Source organism: Hyla sarda, chromosome 1 (assembly GCF_029499605.1).
Source record: "Hyla sarda isolate aHylSar1 chromosome 1, aHylSar1.hap1, whole genome shotgun sequence".
NCBI classification, from domain to species: Eukaryota; Metazoa; Chordata; class Amphibia; order Anura; family Hylidae; genus Hyla; species Hyla sarda.
Window position 1 is genome coordinate 535,257,839 of NC_079189.1, and position 20,323 is coordinate 535,278,161.

Below are 20,323 nucleotides of genomic sequence, written 5' to 3' on the forward strand. Positions count from 1 at the left end.
AAGGTGATTATTTGAGGATTTCCTAAGAGATGCTATTTTGGAATATCTTGATAAAAATAAATGTATGACTCCATATCAGCATGGCTTTATGAGGGATCGGTCCTGTCGAACTAACCTAATCAGCTTTTACGAGGAGGTGAGCTCCAGACTGGACCAGGGGCAATCACTGTATGTCGTATATCTGGATTTTTCCAAAGCATTTGATACGGTTCCACATAAAAGGTTGGTGCATAAAATTAGAAGGTTTGGGCTGGGGAAGAATGTGTGTAAGTGGGTAAGTAACTGGCTCAATGATAGGAAACAGAGGGTGGTTATTAATGGTACTTATCCTGATTGGGTGACTGTTACTAGTGGGGTACCACAAGGGTCCGTCTTGGGTCTTGTCCTATTTAATATATTCATTAATGATCTTGCAGAGCGGTTGAATAGTAAAGTAGCAATCTTTGCAGATGACACTAAACTCTGTAAAGCGGTAAACACTATAGAGGACAGTGCACTGTTACAAATGGATCTGGATATGTTGGAGGTTTGGGCTGGGAAGTGGCAGATGAGGTTCAACACTGATAAATGTAAAGTAATGCACATAGGGAAGAAAAATCCGGGCTGGGATTATGTATTAAATGGGAGAACACTTGGGATGACTGACATGGAAAAGGACTTAGGAGTCTTAGTTAACAGTAAATTTAGCTGTAGTGACCAGTGTCAGGCAGCTGCTGCCAAGGCTAATAAAATCATGAGGTGCATCAATAGGGGCATAGATGCCCACGACAAGGAAATAATTCTACCGCTGTACAAATCACTAGTCAGACCACACATAGAATACTGTGTACAGTACTGGGCACCAGTGTACAAGAAAGATATAGTGGAGCTGGAGAGGGTTCAAAGATGGGCAACCAGAGTAATACGGGGAATGGGAGGACTACAGTACTCAGAAAGATTATCAGTATTAGGGTTATTTAGTTTAGAAAAAAAGAAGGCTTAGGGGAGACCTAATAACTATGTATAAATATATCAGGGGACAGTACAGAGATCTCCCCCATGATCTATTTATACCCAGGACTGTATCTATAACAAGGGGGCATGCTCTACATCTAGAGGAAAGAAGGTTTCTACACCAGCACAGATGGGGGTTCTTTACTGTAAGAGCAGTGAGACTGTGGCTCTCTCTCTCCATGAGGTGGTCATGGTGAACTCTGCAATAGAGTTCAAAAAGGGGCTGGATGCATTTTTGGAGAGTAATATCATCGCTGGTTATGTATACTAAATTTATAGACACAGAAGGTTGATCCAGGGATCTATTCTGACTGCCATATTTGGAGTCGGGAAGGAATTTTTAACTCTAGTATGAGGGTTTTTTGCCTTCCTCTTGATCAACTCAACTCAATAGGGACTCATTAGGGATATAGGTTGAACTTGATGGACTCTGGTCTTTTTTCAACCTTATGAACTGTGTTACTATGTTACTATTGCTCTACCCTGGTACTTAGCGCACGGCAAAGTACACGTCTTTTGGAACAAGCCAGCTCCTATCAGCAGCCGGGACCTCATGGATAATGTCAGGACTCATCGGACCATCTGCAGCACATTTTGGTGGTCCGTCATGGTGAACAGAGCTCTGCTTACCTCCCCAGTGGGGACTTAAAAAATGTAAAAAAAAATTTAAAAAGTAAAAAAGTTTTTCAAAAAGTGAATAAGCCCCTCCCCTAATAAAATTTAAATCACCTCTTTTTCCCATTTAATAAATAAAACAATGTAAAAAATAAAATAATAAATAAAAAGATTTGCAAAAGTGTCTGAACTATTAAAATATAATGTTAATGATCCTGTACGTTGAATAGCCTAAACTAGAGATGAGCGAACTTACAGTAAATTCGATTCGTCACGAACTTCTACGCTCGGCAGTTGATGACTTTTCCTGCATAAATTAGTTTAGCTTTCCGGTGCTCCGGTGGGCTGGAAAAGGTGGATACAGTCCTAGGAGACTCTTTCCTAGGAATGTATCCACCTTTTCCAGCCCACCGGAGCACCTGAAGGCTGAACTAATTTACGCAGGAAAAGTCATCAACTGCCGAGCCGAGAAGTTCGTGACGAATCGAATTTACTGTAAGTTCGCTCATCCCTAGCCTAAACGTTCAAAAATACCAAATAAAAAATATCCCAATAAAATCGGAAGGCTGTCTAGGCATGCTTGTAGTTTTGCAACAGCTGAAGACACAGTGGTTGAGAAACATTGGCTTAATAAGTGGGAGAAAGTTGCTTAGGAAATGAAAAGGGGAGGTTGTAGAGAAATTGTGAGAGCGAGTTTCTCGCGATGGGAAAACTACTGCAAGTTGCGCTACCATTAAATGGGTCCGTGGACAGTCCGTAAAACTGGCACTATTGCGGACTGTCTGTGGACCCATTCAAATCAATGGTCTTGTAACTCGCAGCAGTTTTCCCGCAGCGTGAAACCCGTTGCTAGTAATAGCGTGTGAACGCACCCTAAAACCTGAAAAAATCACCACATTACTGTGACTAAATCAATTTAATGATTCCATGTGAATGAAAAAGTTTATTTTCATTAAAAAAATTATCCCCAATACACTTCCCAGCTTATAAGTGATGTAGTAACTAAGATCAACCAGGTTACAGCTGATGTTTGTCCATAGGCATATTGCAAAAAAATTAATAACTTAAAATTAAATACCTGATTTGCTGCTAAAGGCTTCTGTGTCATTTTTCCTAAATCTACCTCTTTATTTGTCTAGATTTTACAATTTTTATGACACATTGGGGGATATTTATCAAAGTTGTCTATGTTCCGCATCAATATAGACCAAACTACAGAGCGTTAGGCCGGTCTATTGTGCCCCAAATTTATCAAAAGTCGCACGGCTCTTGATAAATTCTGCGCACGGACTTCGGGATCTATGCTTTAGACTGTATTTAAACCTGCTCCAACATGGACTGACATTTCGGCGTACTTTCAGCCGATGCGATTTGTCGCTGTAAAGTCGCTTTTGATAAATTCAGCACCAATGCATTTTCCATCTAAAATAGACTTGCATGCATCATGTTCTAAAAATCCTCTAGAGCAAAAGTCGCAAAAAAGTCGCACATATTTGGACTGCGACTTTCTGTGCGACAAATCAAGACAGGAAAAACCAGTCTATATCCTTTGATAAACATTCCCCCATTTTGTTTGATACCCTCAAATTGTGTTACAACATAAAGAAAGTAATAAACATGTTCCCTTGAAAGAAATTCTGCCCATAACTCTACATCTGCAGTATAAAGATAAAATGATGAATATTCTGCTCCACAATATAGTTTTAGGACAGTGGTCCCCAAACTGTGGCCCTCCAGATGTTGCAAAACTACAACTCCCAGCATGCCTGGACAGCCAACGGCTGTCCAGGCATGCTGGGAATTGTAGTTTTGCAACATCTGGAGGGCCACAGTTTGGGGACCACTGTTTTAGGATGTCTTACCTGATGATGGATGATCACAGAACACAGCACAGAGGAGGCTCAATGCCCCCAGAAGGGAAGGTGGTAGCAGCACTGCTGTATTCATGACTGTATTCTGATATCCCCGTCTGCAGTAATAGCCCTTATAAAAGAGTGTAGACTGTGAAAGCTGTGCAGTGAATGATACAATACAGATGCTATCAGACTACTTCTCTCGGCTGGGTGTAGCCTTCCTGTAGCCTTCCTGTCAATCAAAGGGGGGAGGAGGGGGGGGGGGGGTAATGAAGCTTGTACCAGGTCATAAAAGTCAAATTACATAAGCACTCTTGCCACTGAAATCTCTTGGAATTGATAAAGAGCAGAGGAGTAAGTTCTTTGTTCTTTGGAATAATTTTTTTTTTTTTTTTTTTTTTTTTTAATGAACATCAGACTTGTATTTCCTACCCTTAAAAAATCTAGAGGCTTCTGCTGCCGACTAGTTCTTACAGTATTGTACAAAGTTATTAAAAAAATTTTGGTGTGGCAAAATCGTCTGCCTCAAGGGTACATGGACTTTCTTGAGTTTTTTTTTTTTTTTTTCTAGAAGGCAAAAATTGCTGCATGCACTTTAGGTTGTGTTCACATGGAGGTTCCATGTGCATATTTTACCATATGTTACACCAAATACAAAATTTTAGAAATAAATAAAAAAATAAAAATAAATAAAAAAGGCGCAATCTTCCTAGAAAGTCCATGCTTAGTGTACAACCCACAGATGACCTTATGGCATGATGCCGGTTAAATGACCCCCTTATTGTGTAGTAGCGAAGAAGAGGAGAAAAAATATTTGCACAGTTGTTCCAATGAAAATAGGTACCGTAGTCAAATAACAATAGTGACTAGTAACTATTATTAGGGGCATATTAACACTTTTGATCAGTCGGGGGAGTCTGAGTTTTTAGCTGGCTTAGGCTAAGTTTCTACTTGTTTTTCTTTTTTTTGGGGGGGGGGGGGAACGCCAAGAAAAACGTCAATTCTGCCGCATGGAGTTTTTTTCGGCCAAAAAACGCTGTGGCCAGATGTTAGCTGTAAATCAATGAGAAATCGCAAAATTCTTATTCCACTTGGCGTTTTTCACTTTGGCGTTTTTTTAATCCTTTTGGCGTTATTTCACTCTTTTTTGGCGTTTTTCAGCTCCTTGGTGGTTTTCCAAAATCGCAGCATGTTGAGCCACTGGCGATTTTTTTGTCAAAATCGTGGCGTTTTTCTTCCATAGAAATCTATGGGAGTGAAAAAACGCCAAGACACACAATATGTGGGTTTTGACTTTGGCGTTTTTGAAGGCGGTTTTTATACTTTTTTGAACTTTAGCAATCCAAAAAAGTGATGGAGATACCTTTTTTTAATAAAATTTCGTAGGGTACCATTAACCCCTTAAGGACCAAGGGCGTACAGGTACGCCTTTGCTCCCTGGTACTTAAGGACCAAGGGCGTACCTGTACGCCCGTGGGAATTTCGGTCCCCGCCGCGCGCCGGGCGGGGATCGCGCCGGGGTGACTGCTGATATCTATCAGCAGGCACCCCGCGCAAATGCCCAGGGGGGTCATTAGACCCCCCCATGTCGGCGATCGGCGCAAATCGCAAGTTAATTCACACTTGCGATTTGCGCCGATTCCGGGTCATACGGGTCTATGGTGACCCGGTGACCCGGAATAGAAGGGGGATCGCGGGTGTCCTAGACACCCACGATCCCCCTGTAGCGATAGGAGTGAGGTGGCAGGGTTGCCACCCCTCCTATCTCTGCTATTGGTGGTCTAGACGCGACCACCAATAGCAGATCGGGGGCAGAGGGGTTTACTTTCGGTTTCCCCGTCCTGCCCTCCCACAATAGGCGGGGCAGAACGGGGAAACCGACAGGGACCGGCGCCGAAGATCCACTTACCCATCGGCGACGGCAGCGGGCGACGATCAGCGGCGGCAGCGGGCGACGATCGGTGGAAGAAGAGGACCGCGACGCAGCTCCCTGGATCCAACGGAAGCCGGTGAGTTACTTAGCAACATCTGGAGGGCTACAGTCTGAGACCACTATAGTGGTCTCTAAACTGTAACCCTCCAGATGTTGCAAAACTACAACTCCCAGCATGCCCAGAGAGCTGTTTAGGCTTGCTGGGAGTTGCAGTTTTGCAACAGCTGGAGGTCTACAGTTTGAGACCACTGCAAAGTGATCTCTATACTGTGCACCTCCAGATCTTGCAAAACTACAACTCCCAGCATGCCCAGACAGCAGTTTGCTGTCTGGGCATGCTGGGAGTTGTAGTTTTGCAACATCTGGAGGTCCACAGTTTGGAGACCACTATGCAGTGGTCTCTTAACTATAGCTCTACAGATGTTGCAAAACTGCAACTCCCAGCAAGCCTAAACAGCAAACAGCTGTCTCTGCATGCTGGGAGTTGTAGTTGCGATCCCTCCAGCTGTTGCATAACTACATCTCCCAGCATGCCTTTCGGCGATCAGTACATGCTGGGAGTTGAAGTTTTGCAACAGCTGGAGGCACACTGGTTGGAAAATACTGAGTTAGGTAACAGAACCTAACTGAAGGTTTTCCAACCAGTGTGCCTCCAGCTGTTGCAAAAGTACAACTCCCAGCATGCACGGTCTGTCAGTACATGCTAGGAGTTGTAGTTTTGAAACAGCTGGAGGTTTGCCCCCCCATGTGAACGTACAGGGTACATTCACACTGGCGGGTTTACAGTAAGTTTTCTGCTTCAAGTTTGGGCTGTGGCAAATTTTTCACCGCAGCGCAAACTCCTAGCGGTAAATTCACTGTAAACCCGCCAGTGTGAATGTACCCTAAAAACACTACACTTACACATAATAAAGAGTAAAACACTACATATACACCCTCTTACACTGTCCCCCTAATAAAAAATAAAAAACGTATTGTACGGCAGTGTTTCCAAAACAGAGCCTCCAGCTGTTGCAAAACAACAACTCCCAGCATTTCCGGACAGCCACTGACTGTCCAGGCATGCTGGGAGTCTAGCAACAGCTGGAGGCACCCTGTTTGGGAATCACTGGCGTAGAATACCCCTATGTCCACCCCTGTGCAATCCCTAATTTAGTCCTCAAATGCGCATGGCGCTCTCTCACTTCGGAGCCCTGTCGTATTTCAAGGAAACAGTTTAGGGCCACATATGGGGTATCGCCGTACTCGGGAGAAATTGTGTTACTAATTTTGGGGGCTTTTTTTCCTTTTACCCCTTATGAAAAAGAAAAGTTGGGGTCTACACCAGCCTGTTAGTGTAAAAAAAATTTTTTTTGACACTAACATGCTGGTGTTGTCCTTTACTTTTTATTTTCACGGGAGGTAAAAGGAAAAAAAGACCCCCAAAATTTGTAACGCAATTTCTCCTGAGTACGGAGATACCCCATATGTAGGCGTAAAATGCTCTGCGGGCGCACAACAAGGCTCAGGAGTGAGAGCGCACTATGTACATTTGAGGCCTAAATTGGTGATTTGCACAGGGGTGGCTGATTTTACAGTGGTTCTGACATAAACACAAAACAATAAATACAGACATGTGACCCCATTTTGGAAACGACACCCCTCACGGAACGTAACAAGGGGTATAGTGAGCCTGAACACCCCACAGGTGTTTGACAAATTTTCATTAAAGTTGGATGGGAAAGTGAAAAAAAAAATATTTTTTCACTGAAATGCTGGTGTCACCCTAAATTTTTCATTTTCACAAGGGAAAATAAAAAAAAAAAAAAAATTTGTAACCCAATTTCTTCTGAGTAAGAGCATACCCCATATGTGGATGTAAAGTGCTCTATGGGTGCACTACAATGCTCAGAAGAGAAGGAGCGCCATTGGGATTTTGAAGAGAAAATTTGTCCGGAATTGAAGGCCACTTGTGTTTACAAAGCCCCCATGGTACCAGAACAATGTACCCCCCCATATGTGACCCCATTTTGGAAACTACACCCCTCATGTAATGTAATAAGGGGTACAGTGAGCATTTACGCCCCACAGGTGTCTGACAGATTTTTGGAACAGTGATCCGTGAAAATGAAAAATGTAATTTTCCATTTGCACAGCCCACTGTCCCAAAGATCTGTCAAACGCCAGTGGGGTGTAAATGCTCACTGCACCACTTATTAAATTCTGTGAGGGGTGTAGTTTCCAAAATGGGGTCACATGTGGGGGGGGTCCACTGTTCTGGCACCACGGGGGGCTTTGTAAATGCACATGGCCCCTGACTACCATTCCAAACGAATTCTTTCCAAAAGCTCAATGGTGCTCCTCCTCTTCTGAGCATTGTAGTTCACACGTAGTGCACTTCAGGTCCACTTATGGGGTACCTCCATACTCAGAAGAGATGGGGTTACAAATTTTGGGGGGTATTTTCTGCTATTAACCCTTGCAAAAATGTGAAATTTGGGGGAAACACACATTTTAGTGAAAAAAATATATATATTTTTTTACATATGCAAAAGTCGTGAAACCCGTGTGGGGTATTAAGGCTCACTTTATTCCTTGTTACGTTCCTCAAGGGGTCTAGTTTCCAAAATGGTATGCCATGTGTTTTTTTTTTGCTGTTCTGGCACCATAGGGGCTTCCTAAATGCGACATGCCCCCCGAGCAAAATTTGCTCTCAAAAAGTCAAATATCACTCCTTCTCTTCGGAGCATTGTAGTTCGCCCGTAATGCACTTCATGCCAACTTATGGGGTACCTCCATACTCAGAAGAGATGGGGTTACAAATTTTGGGGGGTATTTTCTGCTATTAACCCTTGCAAAAATGTGAAATTTGGGGGGAAACACACATTTTAGTGAAAAAAAAAAATTTTTTTTACATATGCAAAAGTCGTGAAACACCTGTGGGGTATTAAGGCTCACTTTATTCCTTGTTACGTTCCCCAAGGGGTCTTATTTCCAAAATGGTATGCCATGTGGGTTATTTTTGCTGTTCTGGCACCATAGGGGCTTCCTAAATGCAACATGCCCCCGAAAACCATTTCTGAAAAACGTACTCTCCAAAATACCCTTGTCGCTCCTTCGCTTCTGAGCCCTCTACTGCGCCCGCCGAACACTTTACATAGACATATGAGGTATATGCTTACTCGAGAGAAATTGGGCTACAAATATAAGTAAAAATTTTCTCCTTTTAGCCCTTGCAAAAATTCAAAAATTGGGTTTACAAGAACATGCGAGTGTAAAAAATAAAGATTGTGAATTTTCTCCTTCACTTTGCTGCTATTCCTGTGAAACACCTAAAGGGTTAAAGCACGTACTGATTGTCATTTTGAATACTTTGGGGGGTGTAGTCTTTATAATGGGGTCATTTGTGGGGTATTTCTAATGGGAAGACCCTTCAAATCCACTTCAAACCTGAACTGATCTCTGAAAAAAAGCGAGGTTCAAAATTTTGTGAAAAATTGGAAAATTGCTGCTGAACTTTGAAGCCCTCTGGTGTCTTCCAAAAGTAAAAACACGTCAATTTTATGATGCAAACATAAAGTAGACATATTGGAAATGTGAATAAAATAAAAAAATATTTTGAATATTCATTTTCCTTACAAGCAGAGAGCTTCAAAGTTAGAAAAATGCAAAATTTTCAAATTTTTCATCAAATTTTGGGATTTTTCACCAAGAAAGGATGCAAATTACCACAAAATTTTACCACTATGTTAAAGTAGAATATGTCATGAAAAAACAATCTCGAAATCAGATTGATAACTAAAAGCATTCCAGAGTTATTAATGTTTAAAGTGACAGTGGTCAGATGTGCAAAAAACGCTCTGGTCCTAAGGTGTAAAATGGCCTGGTCCTTAAGGGGTTAAAAAAAAAAAAAAAAAAAGATACAGTAGTGAAGGAAAAAATTGTACCTAACGAAATTTAGCTTTTTTATAACAAAATGTTTATAAACTTTTAAAACAGGGATCAATTTATATGGGCGGGCGGGGACCTAAAAATGTAGCCGACAATAATAAAAATGTAGTGTGTGTGTGTTTTTCACTTTTTTCTTTATTTGTAATTTTATTTTTTAGGTAGTACTACTCCCAGCATGGAACACACTGTTCCATGATGGGAGTAGTAGTACCTGTACTAATTGACAGATCGCCCCGGGTTCCATTGCGATCCTTTTGTATAATTTATAGATGCGGCTGGCTGCTCTTCTATGGTCCCTTGCACTGCTGTATATATACACCTATTCATATTTCCTGCAGAGAGCTGTGATTGGCCAGATGGTTCCAGCCCATCACAGCTCTCTGTGGGAAATGGGTGTAAATTTACGTCAGTGCAGGGGACCATAGAAGAGCGGCCGCCCGCATCTCTACATTATAAAGGAGGATCACAGCGGGTGTCAGGAGTGACATCCGCTGTGATCTTTCCTTAACTGCAAGTACTACAGCACCAAACATGGAGCACACTCTGCTCAATGCTGGGAGCTGTAGTACCTGCATTAATAGACAGATCGTAGGGGGTGTCAGAAGTTACACTCGCTGCGATCTGTCTATTAATGCAGATACTACAGCTCCCAGCATGGAGCAGAGTGTGCTCCATGTTGGGAGTAGTAGTACCTGCAGGTAAGAACAGATCACAGCAGGTATCACTATTGATAGTGATCGTCCTGTCTATAGCAGAGATGGAATGGCTCTGTCACGATGCCGGCTGGCAGGTAGTGGATCCTCTGTGCCAGAGAGGGATGGAGAGGACCACGCTAGTGGACCGGTTCTAAGCCACTACAGGTTTTCACCAGAGCCCGCCGCAAAGCGGGATGGTCTTGCTGCGGCGGTAGTGACCAGGTCGTATCCACTAGCAACGGCTTACCTCTCTGGCTGCTGAAGATGCTGAAGATAGGCGCGGTACAAGGGAGTAGGCAGAAGCAAGGTCGGACGTAGCAGAAGGTCGGGGGCAGGCGGCAAGGATCGTAGTCAGGGGCAACGGCAGGAGGTCAGGAACACGGACTAGGAACAGACAAGGGAACGCTTTCACTAGGCACAAGTGCAACAAGATCCGGCAAGGGAGTGCAGGGGAAGTGAGGTGATATAGGGAAGTGCACAGGTGGGAGCCAATTAAGCTAATTGGGAAGATTGGGCCAGGCACCATCATTGGTGCACTGGCCCTTTAAATCGCAGAGACCCGGCGCGCGCGCGCCCTAGGGAGCGGGGCCGCGCGCGCCGGGACAGGACCGAGGGAGAGCGAGTCAGGTACGGGGGCCGGGGTGCGCATCGCGAGCGGGCGCTATCCGCATCGCGAATCGCATCCCGGCTGAAGGCGGGACCGCAGCGCACCCGGTCAGTGGATCTGACCGGGGCGCTGCAACAACGAAGATGAGGCGAGCGCTCCGGGGAGGAACGGGGACCCGGAGCGCTCGGCGTAACAGTACCCCCCCCCTTGGGTCTCCCCCTCTTCTTGGGGCCAAAGAACCTGAGGAAAAAAAACTCAATTTTTCCGTGATGAGGTCCGATGCAAATTAGGAGGGGTTCTGTGTGGAAACGTACGAGACAGTCCAATCTTTTATTGTAAAAACAATAGATGTAGAGGGGTCTGGCGAGACTGGTCACAGGAACGTAGAACCTGTTGATGAGAGAGGCCAAAAAAAATTTTCCTGCAGATCCGGAATCCAAGAAGAGCATAGTAGAGAAGGAGAAGGTAGAGGCAGATATCCGCACAGGCACAGTAAGGCGTGGAGAAGCAGAGTTGACATCAAGAACTGTGTCACCTTTGTGCGGAGTCAGCGTACGTCTTTCCAGGCGGGGAGGACGGATAGGACAATCCTTCAGGAAGTGTTCGGTACCGGCATAGTACAGGCAAAGATTCTCCATGCGGCGTCGTGTCCTCTCTTGAGGTGTCACGCAAGACCGGTCAACTTGCATAGCCTCCGCGGCGGGAAGCACAGGAACAGATTGCAGAGGACCAGAGGAGAGAGGAGCCGGAGAGAAAAAACGCTTCGTGCGAACAAAGTCCATATCCAGGCGGAGCTCCAGACGCCATCCGGAAGAACGCATGTCAATGCGAGTGGCTAGATGAATGAGTTCATGTAGGTCAGCAGGAGACTCTCGTGCGGCCAGAACATCTTTAATGTTGCTGGATAGGCCTTTTTTAAAGGTCGCGCAGAGAACCTCATTATTCCAGGACAACTCGTAAGCAAGAGCACGGAACTGAATGGCGTACTCGCCAACGGAAGAAACACCCTGGGCCAGGTTCAGCAGGGCAATCTCGGCTGAAGAAGCTCGGGCAGGTTCCTCAAAGACACTTCGAATTTCCGAGAAGAAGGAGTGTACAGAGACAGTGACGGAGTCATTGTGGTCCCAGAGCGGTGCGGCCCATGACAGGGCTTTTCCAGACAGAAGGCAGAACACGAAAGCCACCTTAGACCTTTCAGTAGGGAACTGGTCCGACATCATCTCCAAGTGCTGGGAACATTGCGAAAGAAAGCCACGGCAATACTTAGAGTCCCCATTAAATTTGTCCGGCAAGGACAGGCGGAGGCTAGGAGTGGCCACTCGCTGCGGAGGAGGTGCAGGAGCTGGCGGAGGAGAAGATTGCTGGAGAAGTTGCGACTGAAGTTGGTGCGAAATGGTGGACATTTCCGACAGCTGACGGGTTAGAAGGGCGATCTGTCGGGCTTGCTGGGCGGCCACCGTGGTGAGGTCAGCGACAACTGGCAGAGGAACTTCAGCGGGATCCATGGCCGGATCTACTGTCACGATGCCGGCTGGCAGGTAGTGGATCCTCTGTGCCAGAGAGGGATGGAGAGGACCACGCTAGTGGACCGGTTCTAAGCCACTACAGGTTTTCACCAGAGCCCGCCGCAAAGCGGGATGGTCTTGCTGCGGCGGTAGTGACCAGGTCGTATCCACTAGCAACGGCTTACCTCTCTGGCTGCTGAAGATGCTGAAGATAGGCGCGGTACAAGGGAGTAGGCAGAAGCAAGGTCGGACGTAGCAGAAGGTCGGGGGCAGGCGGCAAGGATCGTAGTCAGGGGCAACGGCAGGAGGTCAGGAACACGGACTAGGAACAGACAAGGGAACGCTTTCACTAGGCACAAGTGCAACAAGATCCGGCAAGGGAGTGCAGGGGAAGTGAGGTGATATAGGGAAGTGCACAGGTGGGAGCCAATTAAGCTAATTGGGAAGATTGGGCCAGGCACCATCATTGGTGCACTGGCCCTTTAAATCGCAGAGACCCGGCGCGCGCGCGCCCTAGGGAGCGGGGCCGCGCGCGCCGGGACAGGACCGAGGGAGAGCGAGTCAGGTACGGGGGCCGGGGTGCGCATCGCGAGCGGGCGCTATCCGCATCGCGAATCGCATCCCGGCTGAAGGCGGGACCGCAGCGCACCCGGTCAGTGGATCTGACCGGGGCGCTGCAACAACGAAGATGAGGCGAGCGCTCCGGGGAGGAACGGGGACCCGGAGCGCTCGGCGTAACAGGCTCTATACAGCACTCGCATCTCTTCTCTGTACTCCGGCCGGCCACTAACTCATTCATATTTCCCTCAGAGCTGTGATTGGCTGCAACCATCCAGCCAATCACCACTCTGGGCGGAAAATATGAATGAGTGATGTTCTATTCACATCACTGGCCGGAGTATAGTGCAGAGATGCGAGTGCTGTATAGAGCTGCTCCGCATCTCTGCTATATTATACACGATCGCATCGGGTGTCACGACTGACGCCCGGGGCGATATGTCTATTAGTACAGGTACTACTACTCCCATCATGGAACAGTCTATTCCATCCTGGGAGTAGTAGTACTATCTAAAAAATGTAAAAAAAAAAAAAAAGATAGAGAGAGAGAAAAAAGTGAAACACACACACTTTATTAAAAATTAATAAAAATTTTGTTATAAAAGAAATGTAAATTTCGTTAAATAAATAATTTTTTTTATCACTACTGCATCCCTTTTTTTCTTTTTGGTACTCGACAAATTTTGGGTACCAAAAAAAAAAAACGCTAAAGGTGCCAAAAATGCAATGTCCACACAAAGGAAAAACGCCAGAAAAAACACCAAAAAAATGCCAGATGCAGGAAATTGCACTGGCGCTTTTTCAGGCATTTTTACTTACGTTTTTTTCCAAAACAAAAAACGCAGGACAAAAAAACAAGTAGAAACTTATCCTTAGCGTGTTCTGTCCTGTAACCTGGACAGGCTTACAATGTAAGTCTATGGGGCAGTCCATAAACACAGAGCAGGGAGAGAAGTGCATACGAAAGCCGCCCCTTTCCCTTATCACTCTTGTCATCGGTCAGGGTCTGAGCACTCACACCCCAACCAATAAAAAAGTCAAAACCACATTTTCATGTCCTACCTCCCTGTTCTTGTCACAGACAGGAATGACAGACCTGCAGCTTCAATAGTTCACCATCAGCATGTTAGATGCTACATCAGACACGCTTTAGGCTATTTTTATATATGAAACAGAAATAATCGCAGAATAAGTTATCATGTACTAGCTGACTACTCAGCATTGCCCGGTCTTCCAGCCAAAACTTTGTGGAAGAGGAAAAGCAACCATGACTCCTCATATCCCGACATCAAATGTGACCTTATTACCCAGAGATGTATTGGCAAAAATTGTGTTCTCTGCCTTTTAGCCGAAACAAAAAAGGGCCAAAATTCGAAGGAGCGTGGCTTGCAAGCTGGGCCGACACACTCACCAGGAGACGTAGAGTTAGGTGGAGTTAGGTACTGGAAGTCCCATAGACTTGCATGGGACTTTAGACAAAAGCCCAGATCCTCGCAAGTGAAAGTTGGTTTGGGTTAATTTAACTCTACTATATATATATGCATACTTTATTTTTTCAAAGTAAAATTTTATTGAGTTTAATAGACAAAGAATCAACAAAAAACATGACAATATGCTGTGTGTGTGTATATATATATATATATATATATATATATATATATATATAAAGAAAACACTGCCACCCTCCCCCAAAGAGATAACAAATCCCACAGGCACATACAAGTGGAGGCCCATTCAAAAGAATCACAGCAGGCTATGGCATTGAAACAGACAATCAGCAAACAGAAGAAAATAAGTACATACCATATGTGCAATGAAGATGGTACAACAACAACATCAGGGGATGTTACACAACATACGGGGATCAGGAAGTCGCAATGATATAATCAATTATGAGGGGAAGGAGAGGTCAGGGGGAAAAGTCAGGGAGAGAAAAAAAAAGTCAAGGAGAGAAGAAACAAAGGGGGGAATAGAGAGAGCAAAAGCAGGCAAGAAAAAAGGGCAGGGAGAGGCACATACCTTGCAGTCCGAGTACTATCCGCCAACCTCTGGATCCAAACCATTACAAGAAATGGGAGCAGGGTAAAGGCAACCGGCCACATCCTCATGGACTATCTTTCTAGATGCAGGACCTCAAAATCAACGGACGACATAAAGGAAATCAAGGGTTGCCAAACTGTATGAAATCTGATTATCTGATGTCTCGAGTCGGCAAACAGCTCTTCCATTCTACATAGGTGCGAAATTTCCAGAAGCAAGGACGAGATAGTGGGAGGCTGGGGGGAAAACGCCATAGTCAAGGAATTTCCGTCCGGGCCGCTGTCATGAGACAGCGTAGTACATGGATCTTGGGAGCAAAGGTGGGGAGGATAGAGAGAAGGATCATCTCAGGTGACTTCTGAAGTGGTCAAGACCAAACGAGACATTAGATCGAGAGCCGGGGCCAGAATGAGTCCATCCAGACTATCCTGTGTTGACACCTTTCATCAATTTTTCTCTTCCGTCCGCGCCCAGGGAGATTAGCTACAGTGCCATAGGTTGCCAACTTCTTGATAATACTGTGGACAAAGGCAAATCTAGATCTCTGGAGATAGACTTGTAACCTTGAGGTTGTTGATATTTTTCCATAATTTTGGTTCTCAAGTCCTCAGACAGTTCTCTTCTCCTCTTTCTGTTGTCCATGCTTAGTGTAGCACACACAGACACACAATGCAAAGACAAAGTGAACTTCTCTCCTTTTTATCTGCCATTTTTGGCTTTTGGTGTGACATTATGTCCTATTTGCTTTTTTTTCCTCCCTTTTTTGGTTTAGTTCCAATACACACAAAGGGAATATACATGTGTATAGCAAAACGTGTTACTGCAATCCTTTTCTGTGAGAAATACTTCATTTTCTAGAAAAATTTCAGGGCTGTCACCATTTAGGGCCATAACTCTATATGTATATATATATATATATATATATATATATATATATATATATATAAAGAGAGAGAGAGAGAGAGAGAGAGAGAGAGAGAGTATGCTCTTGTCCTCATATTCCAACCTCATATCCCGACCTCATATCTTGTCCCCATATCCCGTCCTCACATCCTGTCCTCACATCTCAACCTCACATCCTGACCTCATATGCCAACCCCATATCCAGCTCTCATATGCCAACCTTATACCCACAACCTCATGTCTCATTTTCAGTTAGGGCAGAGCTTTATTGAAGAGATTGTAGGCTAAAAGTAGTAGGGGGCATGGCTTTGTGCAGGTGTGGCTTTATAAGGGTCTGGCTTGCAAGCGCCGAAAATAGTTGGAGTATGGCTTGCAGGAGGGGGTGTGGCTTGCAAGCCGAACCGATGCATTCACCCAAAGATGCAGAGCTTGTGGATTAAGGTGGGGCTGCGTTGTGAGGAAGAGATTGTGATTGAAAGACAACACTCACCAGGAGATGTAGAGCAGAGCTTGTGGGGTAAGGTAACGGAAGTTCCATAGATTTCCATAGGACTTTGGACAAAAGCCCAGACTCTCATAAATGGGGGTGGGTAAGGGTTAATTTAACTATCTTATATTTTTAGTTGACATATAAGTAATATATGTACCAAGTTTCATCCAAATATCTCCAGGGATAGGAAAAAACAGAAGCCTTCATATGTGTTATATAGTGAGTACATATACTTACAATGGGGGACACTTATGAAAGTTTGTGCAAAGGAAAAGTTGACTAGTTGCCCATAGCAACCAATCAGATTGCTTAATTCATTTTTGAAAAGGCCTCTGAAAAAAGAAGCAATCTGGTTGCTATCTGCAACTGGTCAACTTTTCCTTTGCACAGATTTTGATACATTCCCCCCATTGTAAGTATATGTACTCACTATACAACACATATTTGAGATGCTGTGTTTTGCTAGAAAGTCCAACCCTGATTGTTTTTCATGAATAAATCATAATTCGCAGTATGTTTTGGAGCTTGTTTTTGATAGAAAACCCACGTAAAATTGGGATAACATACAAACTGCTTGCAATTATAAAAACATACAAATTCCTTGCAGAAGTAAAAATATACCCTAAATAAATGCAACCTTTGGCAGGAGATACAATGGATGGTGTTCAGGGAGAAAGGATTCCAGTCTCCTCTCTGTAAAAGTGGACTAGGAGCCTTTCTCACCCATTATCCACAGCTATATCCTCTGCTCATTGAGCTGTAGTCTAGCCACAGCTCCTATTCCTTGAGGAAATCCTGGATACACTCCTTACAATGGTGTTTACGTAAAGGATTTCTTTTACCTCAGTTATTCTTAATCTCAACACTAATGACTAAACGATCCTAAAAGTCCATCAGCCAATACCACAGAATATCTTCATTTTGCTCAATGGTTTATTCATGACATACAAAAAGAGTCATTGCCATATTGGAAATGGGAAGGAAAATAGATTGAAGGTTCTTATTGCTTCTTGTTAACGTACATAGATATAGATTTTGCAAATCTTGCTTTTTATTTTGCTCTTTTTTTCTCTTGAAAATCTTGAAAAATGGAATTTGCCCTTCTTTGAGGATTTCGCTACTGTGGCTGGTATTAGTACAGGGCTTCCTCATAGTCTTTGGAGTACCAGGCCTGTTGGAAATAATAATTCTGCTTTCGCTAGGAAACTTGGAAATCATTTTGCAAGTATTTCATGTAAACACCAGATAACTCCTAAAAATGTTATTTTTACTAAGTTTGTTTGCTTCAAATTAAGTCTGTGGTATTTTGACTCTTTCCATAGCACATTTTCAATCTGTGGTGTTAGGCTGCTTTCACACTATGAGCATTCATACGTTATTAAGTGGCATATGTATATAAATGCGCTGTGGGGGCAGATGTCTGCACCCCCCAGGGCATCTATATACATATACCCCTGCAGCGCTATGAATGAAAAGTATTTCTATAAGGAGTCGGCTGCTGGCACTATGCGCTGCTAATAGAAATACTTTTCATTTATAGCGCTGCAGGGGTATATGTATATAGATACCCTGGGGGGTGCAGACATATTGCGTTATCTGCCCCCACAGCACATCTATATACATATGCCGCCGCAGCGCTATGTATGAAAAGTATTTCTATCAGCAGCATCGGGCCGTCCAATGCTGCTGCTAGAATACTTTTCACATATAGCGCTGCGGTGGCATATGTATTTAGATGTGCTGCAGAGGATATATTACACATTACATTACATTATATTATGTGCTGTGGAGGGTACATTGTACATGCGCTGCGAGGGGCACATATACATGCGCTGCAGGGGCACATTATTCATGCGCTGCGGGGGATATATATTTATTAATGCGCCGGCGGGGGGGGTGTATTTATAAATGCGCCGGAGGGGGGGGGCGTATATATTTATAAATGCGCCGGCGGGGGTTATATCTTTATTAATGCGCTGCAGGGGGCATATTATAAATGTGCTGGGGGGCTAGATATATATGCTATATGTCTGCCCCCCCCCCTGCAGCGCTATATATCTTGCCCCCCCACATCGCTTTTAACCCCTTCATGACCAGGGGTTTTTCCGTTTTTGCACTTTCGTTTTTTCCTCCTTACGTTTAAAAAAACATAACTCTCAATTTTGCACCTAAAATTCCATATGATGGCTTATTTTTTGCACCACCAATTCTACTTTGCAATGACATCAGTCATTTTACCCAACAATCTACAGCGAAACGGAAAAAAAATCCTTGTGCGACAAAATTGAATAAAAAACACCACTTTGTAACTTTTGGGTTCTTCCATTTCTATGCAGTAAATTTTTCGGTAAAAATGACACCTTATCTTTATTCTGTAGGTCCATACGATTAAAATGATACCCTACTTATATAGGTTTGATTTTGTCGCACTTCTGGAAAAAATCATAACTACATGCACCAAAATGTATGCGTTTAAAATTGTCATCTTCTGATCCCTATAACTTTTTTATTTTTCCACGTAAGGGGCAGTATGAGGGCTAATTTTTTACACCATGATCTGAAGTTTTTAGCGGTCTAATTTTTGTAATGATCAGACTTTTTGATCGCTTTTTATTCATTTTTTCATGAAATAAAAGTGACCAAAAATACGCTATTTTGGAATTTGGAACTTTTTTGCGCGTACGCCATTGACCGTGCGGTTTAGTTAACAATATATTTTTATAATTTGGACATTTCCGCACGTGACGATACCACATATGTTTATTTTTATTTTCACTGTTTTTTTTATTGGGAAAAGGGGGGTGATTCAAACTTTTATTAGGGAAGGGGTTAAATTATCTTTAGTCACTTTTTTTTTTTGCTCCCATAGGGGGCTATAACACTGCACACATCTTTTTCATTGATCAATGGTTTCTCATAGGAAACCATTGATAAATGATTCTGCCGCTTGACTGCTCATGCCTGGATCTCAGGCACTGAGCAGTCATTCGACGATTGGACACCAGGAGGCAGATAAGTGGATCCTCCTCGTGTCCTACAGCTGTTCGGGATGCCGCAATTTTATCGCGGCGGTACCGAACAGCCCCCTGAGCTAACCGGCACTTATTAACTTTCTCTTTAAACGTGGCGATCAACTTTGAACGCCGCATCTAAAGGGTTAATAGCGCGCGGCACCGCGATCAGTGCCACACGCTATTAGCCACGGGTCCCGGCCGTTGCTAGGTGCCGGGCCCGACCTGCTATGACGTACGCTGTGGCCCCGCTTTATAGAATGGGAGCCGACCCATGACGTACATGTATGTCATGGGTCGGGAAAGGGTTGATATACATATGGCATTCGCTGCCACTAACAATGTTCATTTTAAAAACCTCGCAAAGAGCCCTGAATGGCTCCTTAATACTGGCCATTCAGGGCTACCCGCGGGGGATTCAAGAATGAAAGTTAAAACACACTATACATCGGGGTTGCAGACCATGCCACCCACTCCCCTGCTTAATAACTTCAGATCACATTGGATCTCAGAAGTAAAACCTGGTGCGATCAATCCCTCAGCCCCTGTACTACAACCTCCATCATGGAACAAACTCTGTTCCATGATGGGGGTAGTAGTACAAACACTAATGTAGCCTCCCCAGCTGTCTGCAGACTCCCGCAGCCGGGGAATTACTACTCCCATCATGGAAACAAGTCTGTTCCATGATGGGAGTAGTAGTAGTCCCTCAGCACTGCAGGAGTCTGCTGATGTCACCTCTTCTGAGCATGCTCAGAAGTAATAATGGATATTATAAACCAGGTGCAAATGGATGACATAAAGGCTCATCCATTTGCCATAGACTTCAATGTTAAAAATAACGGCCGTTAATTTATCCGTTTTTTGCGATGGAAGAAAAATTAGTGCATGTGCCATTATTTCTTCCGTCACAACAAACGTCCATTAGTCATGAAAGACTATAACGAGTCATAACGGATAATCAAAAAATCCCATAGACTTTAATGGGATTTTGTAACAGACATTTAACATCCTTTCTTAAAGCTTTTCTAACGGGCGTTTATAACGGATCTTTTAAAGGATGAATTTTATAGTGTGAAAGCAGCCTTAGTTTAACTTTGGGCTTGAGACGACCTTTATGATTATCAAGCAAGCTTATTTGGTAACAAAATGGACAGATTCCTTTATCGTCTCTTTTATTCTTTTTGTGC

General features: G+C 44.0%; 1 protein-coding gene across 1 annotated transcript in view; it reads right to left on the minus strand.

Annotated features, from left to right (window-relative positions):
• LOC130291613 (proteinase-activated receptor 1-like) overlaps positions 1-20,323 on the minus strand; it is a 109,314-nt gene that overhangs the window by 33,177 nt on the left and 55,814 nt on the right. The window contains exon 2 of the mRNA XM_056540577.1: positions 3,471-3,591. Within this exon, the coding sequence (XP_056396552.1) occupies positions 3,471-3,555 (85 nt within the window). The 5' untranslated portion in view covers positions 3,556-3,591. The remainder of the gene's footprint in view (positions 1-3,470; positions 3,592-20,323) is intronic.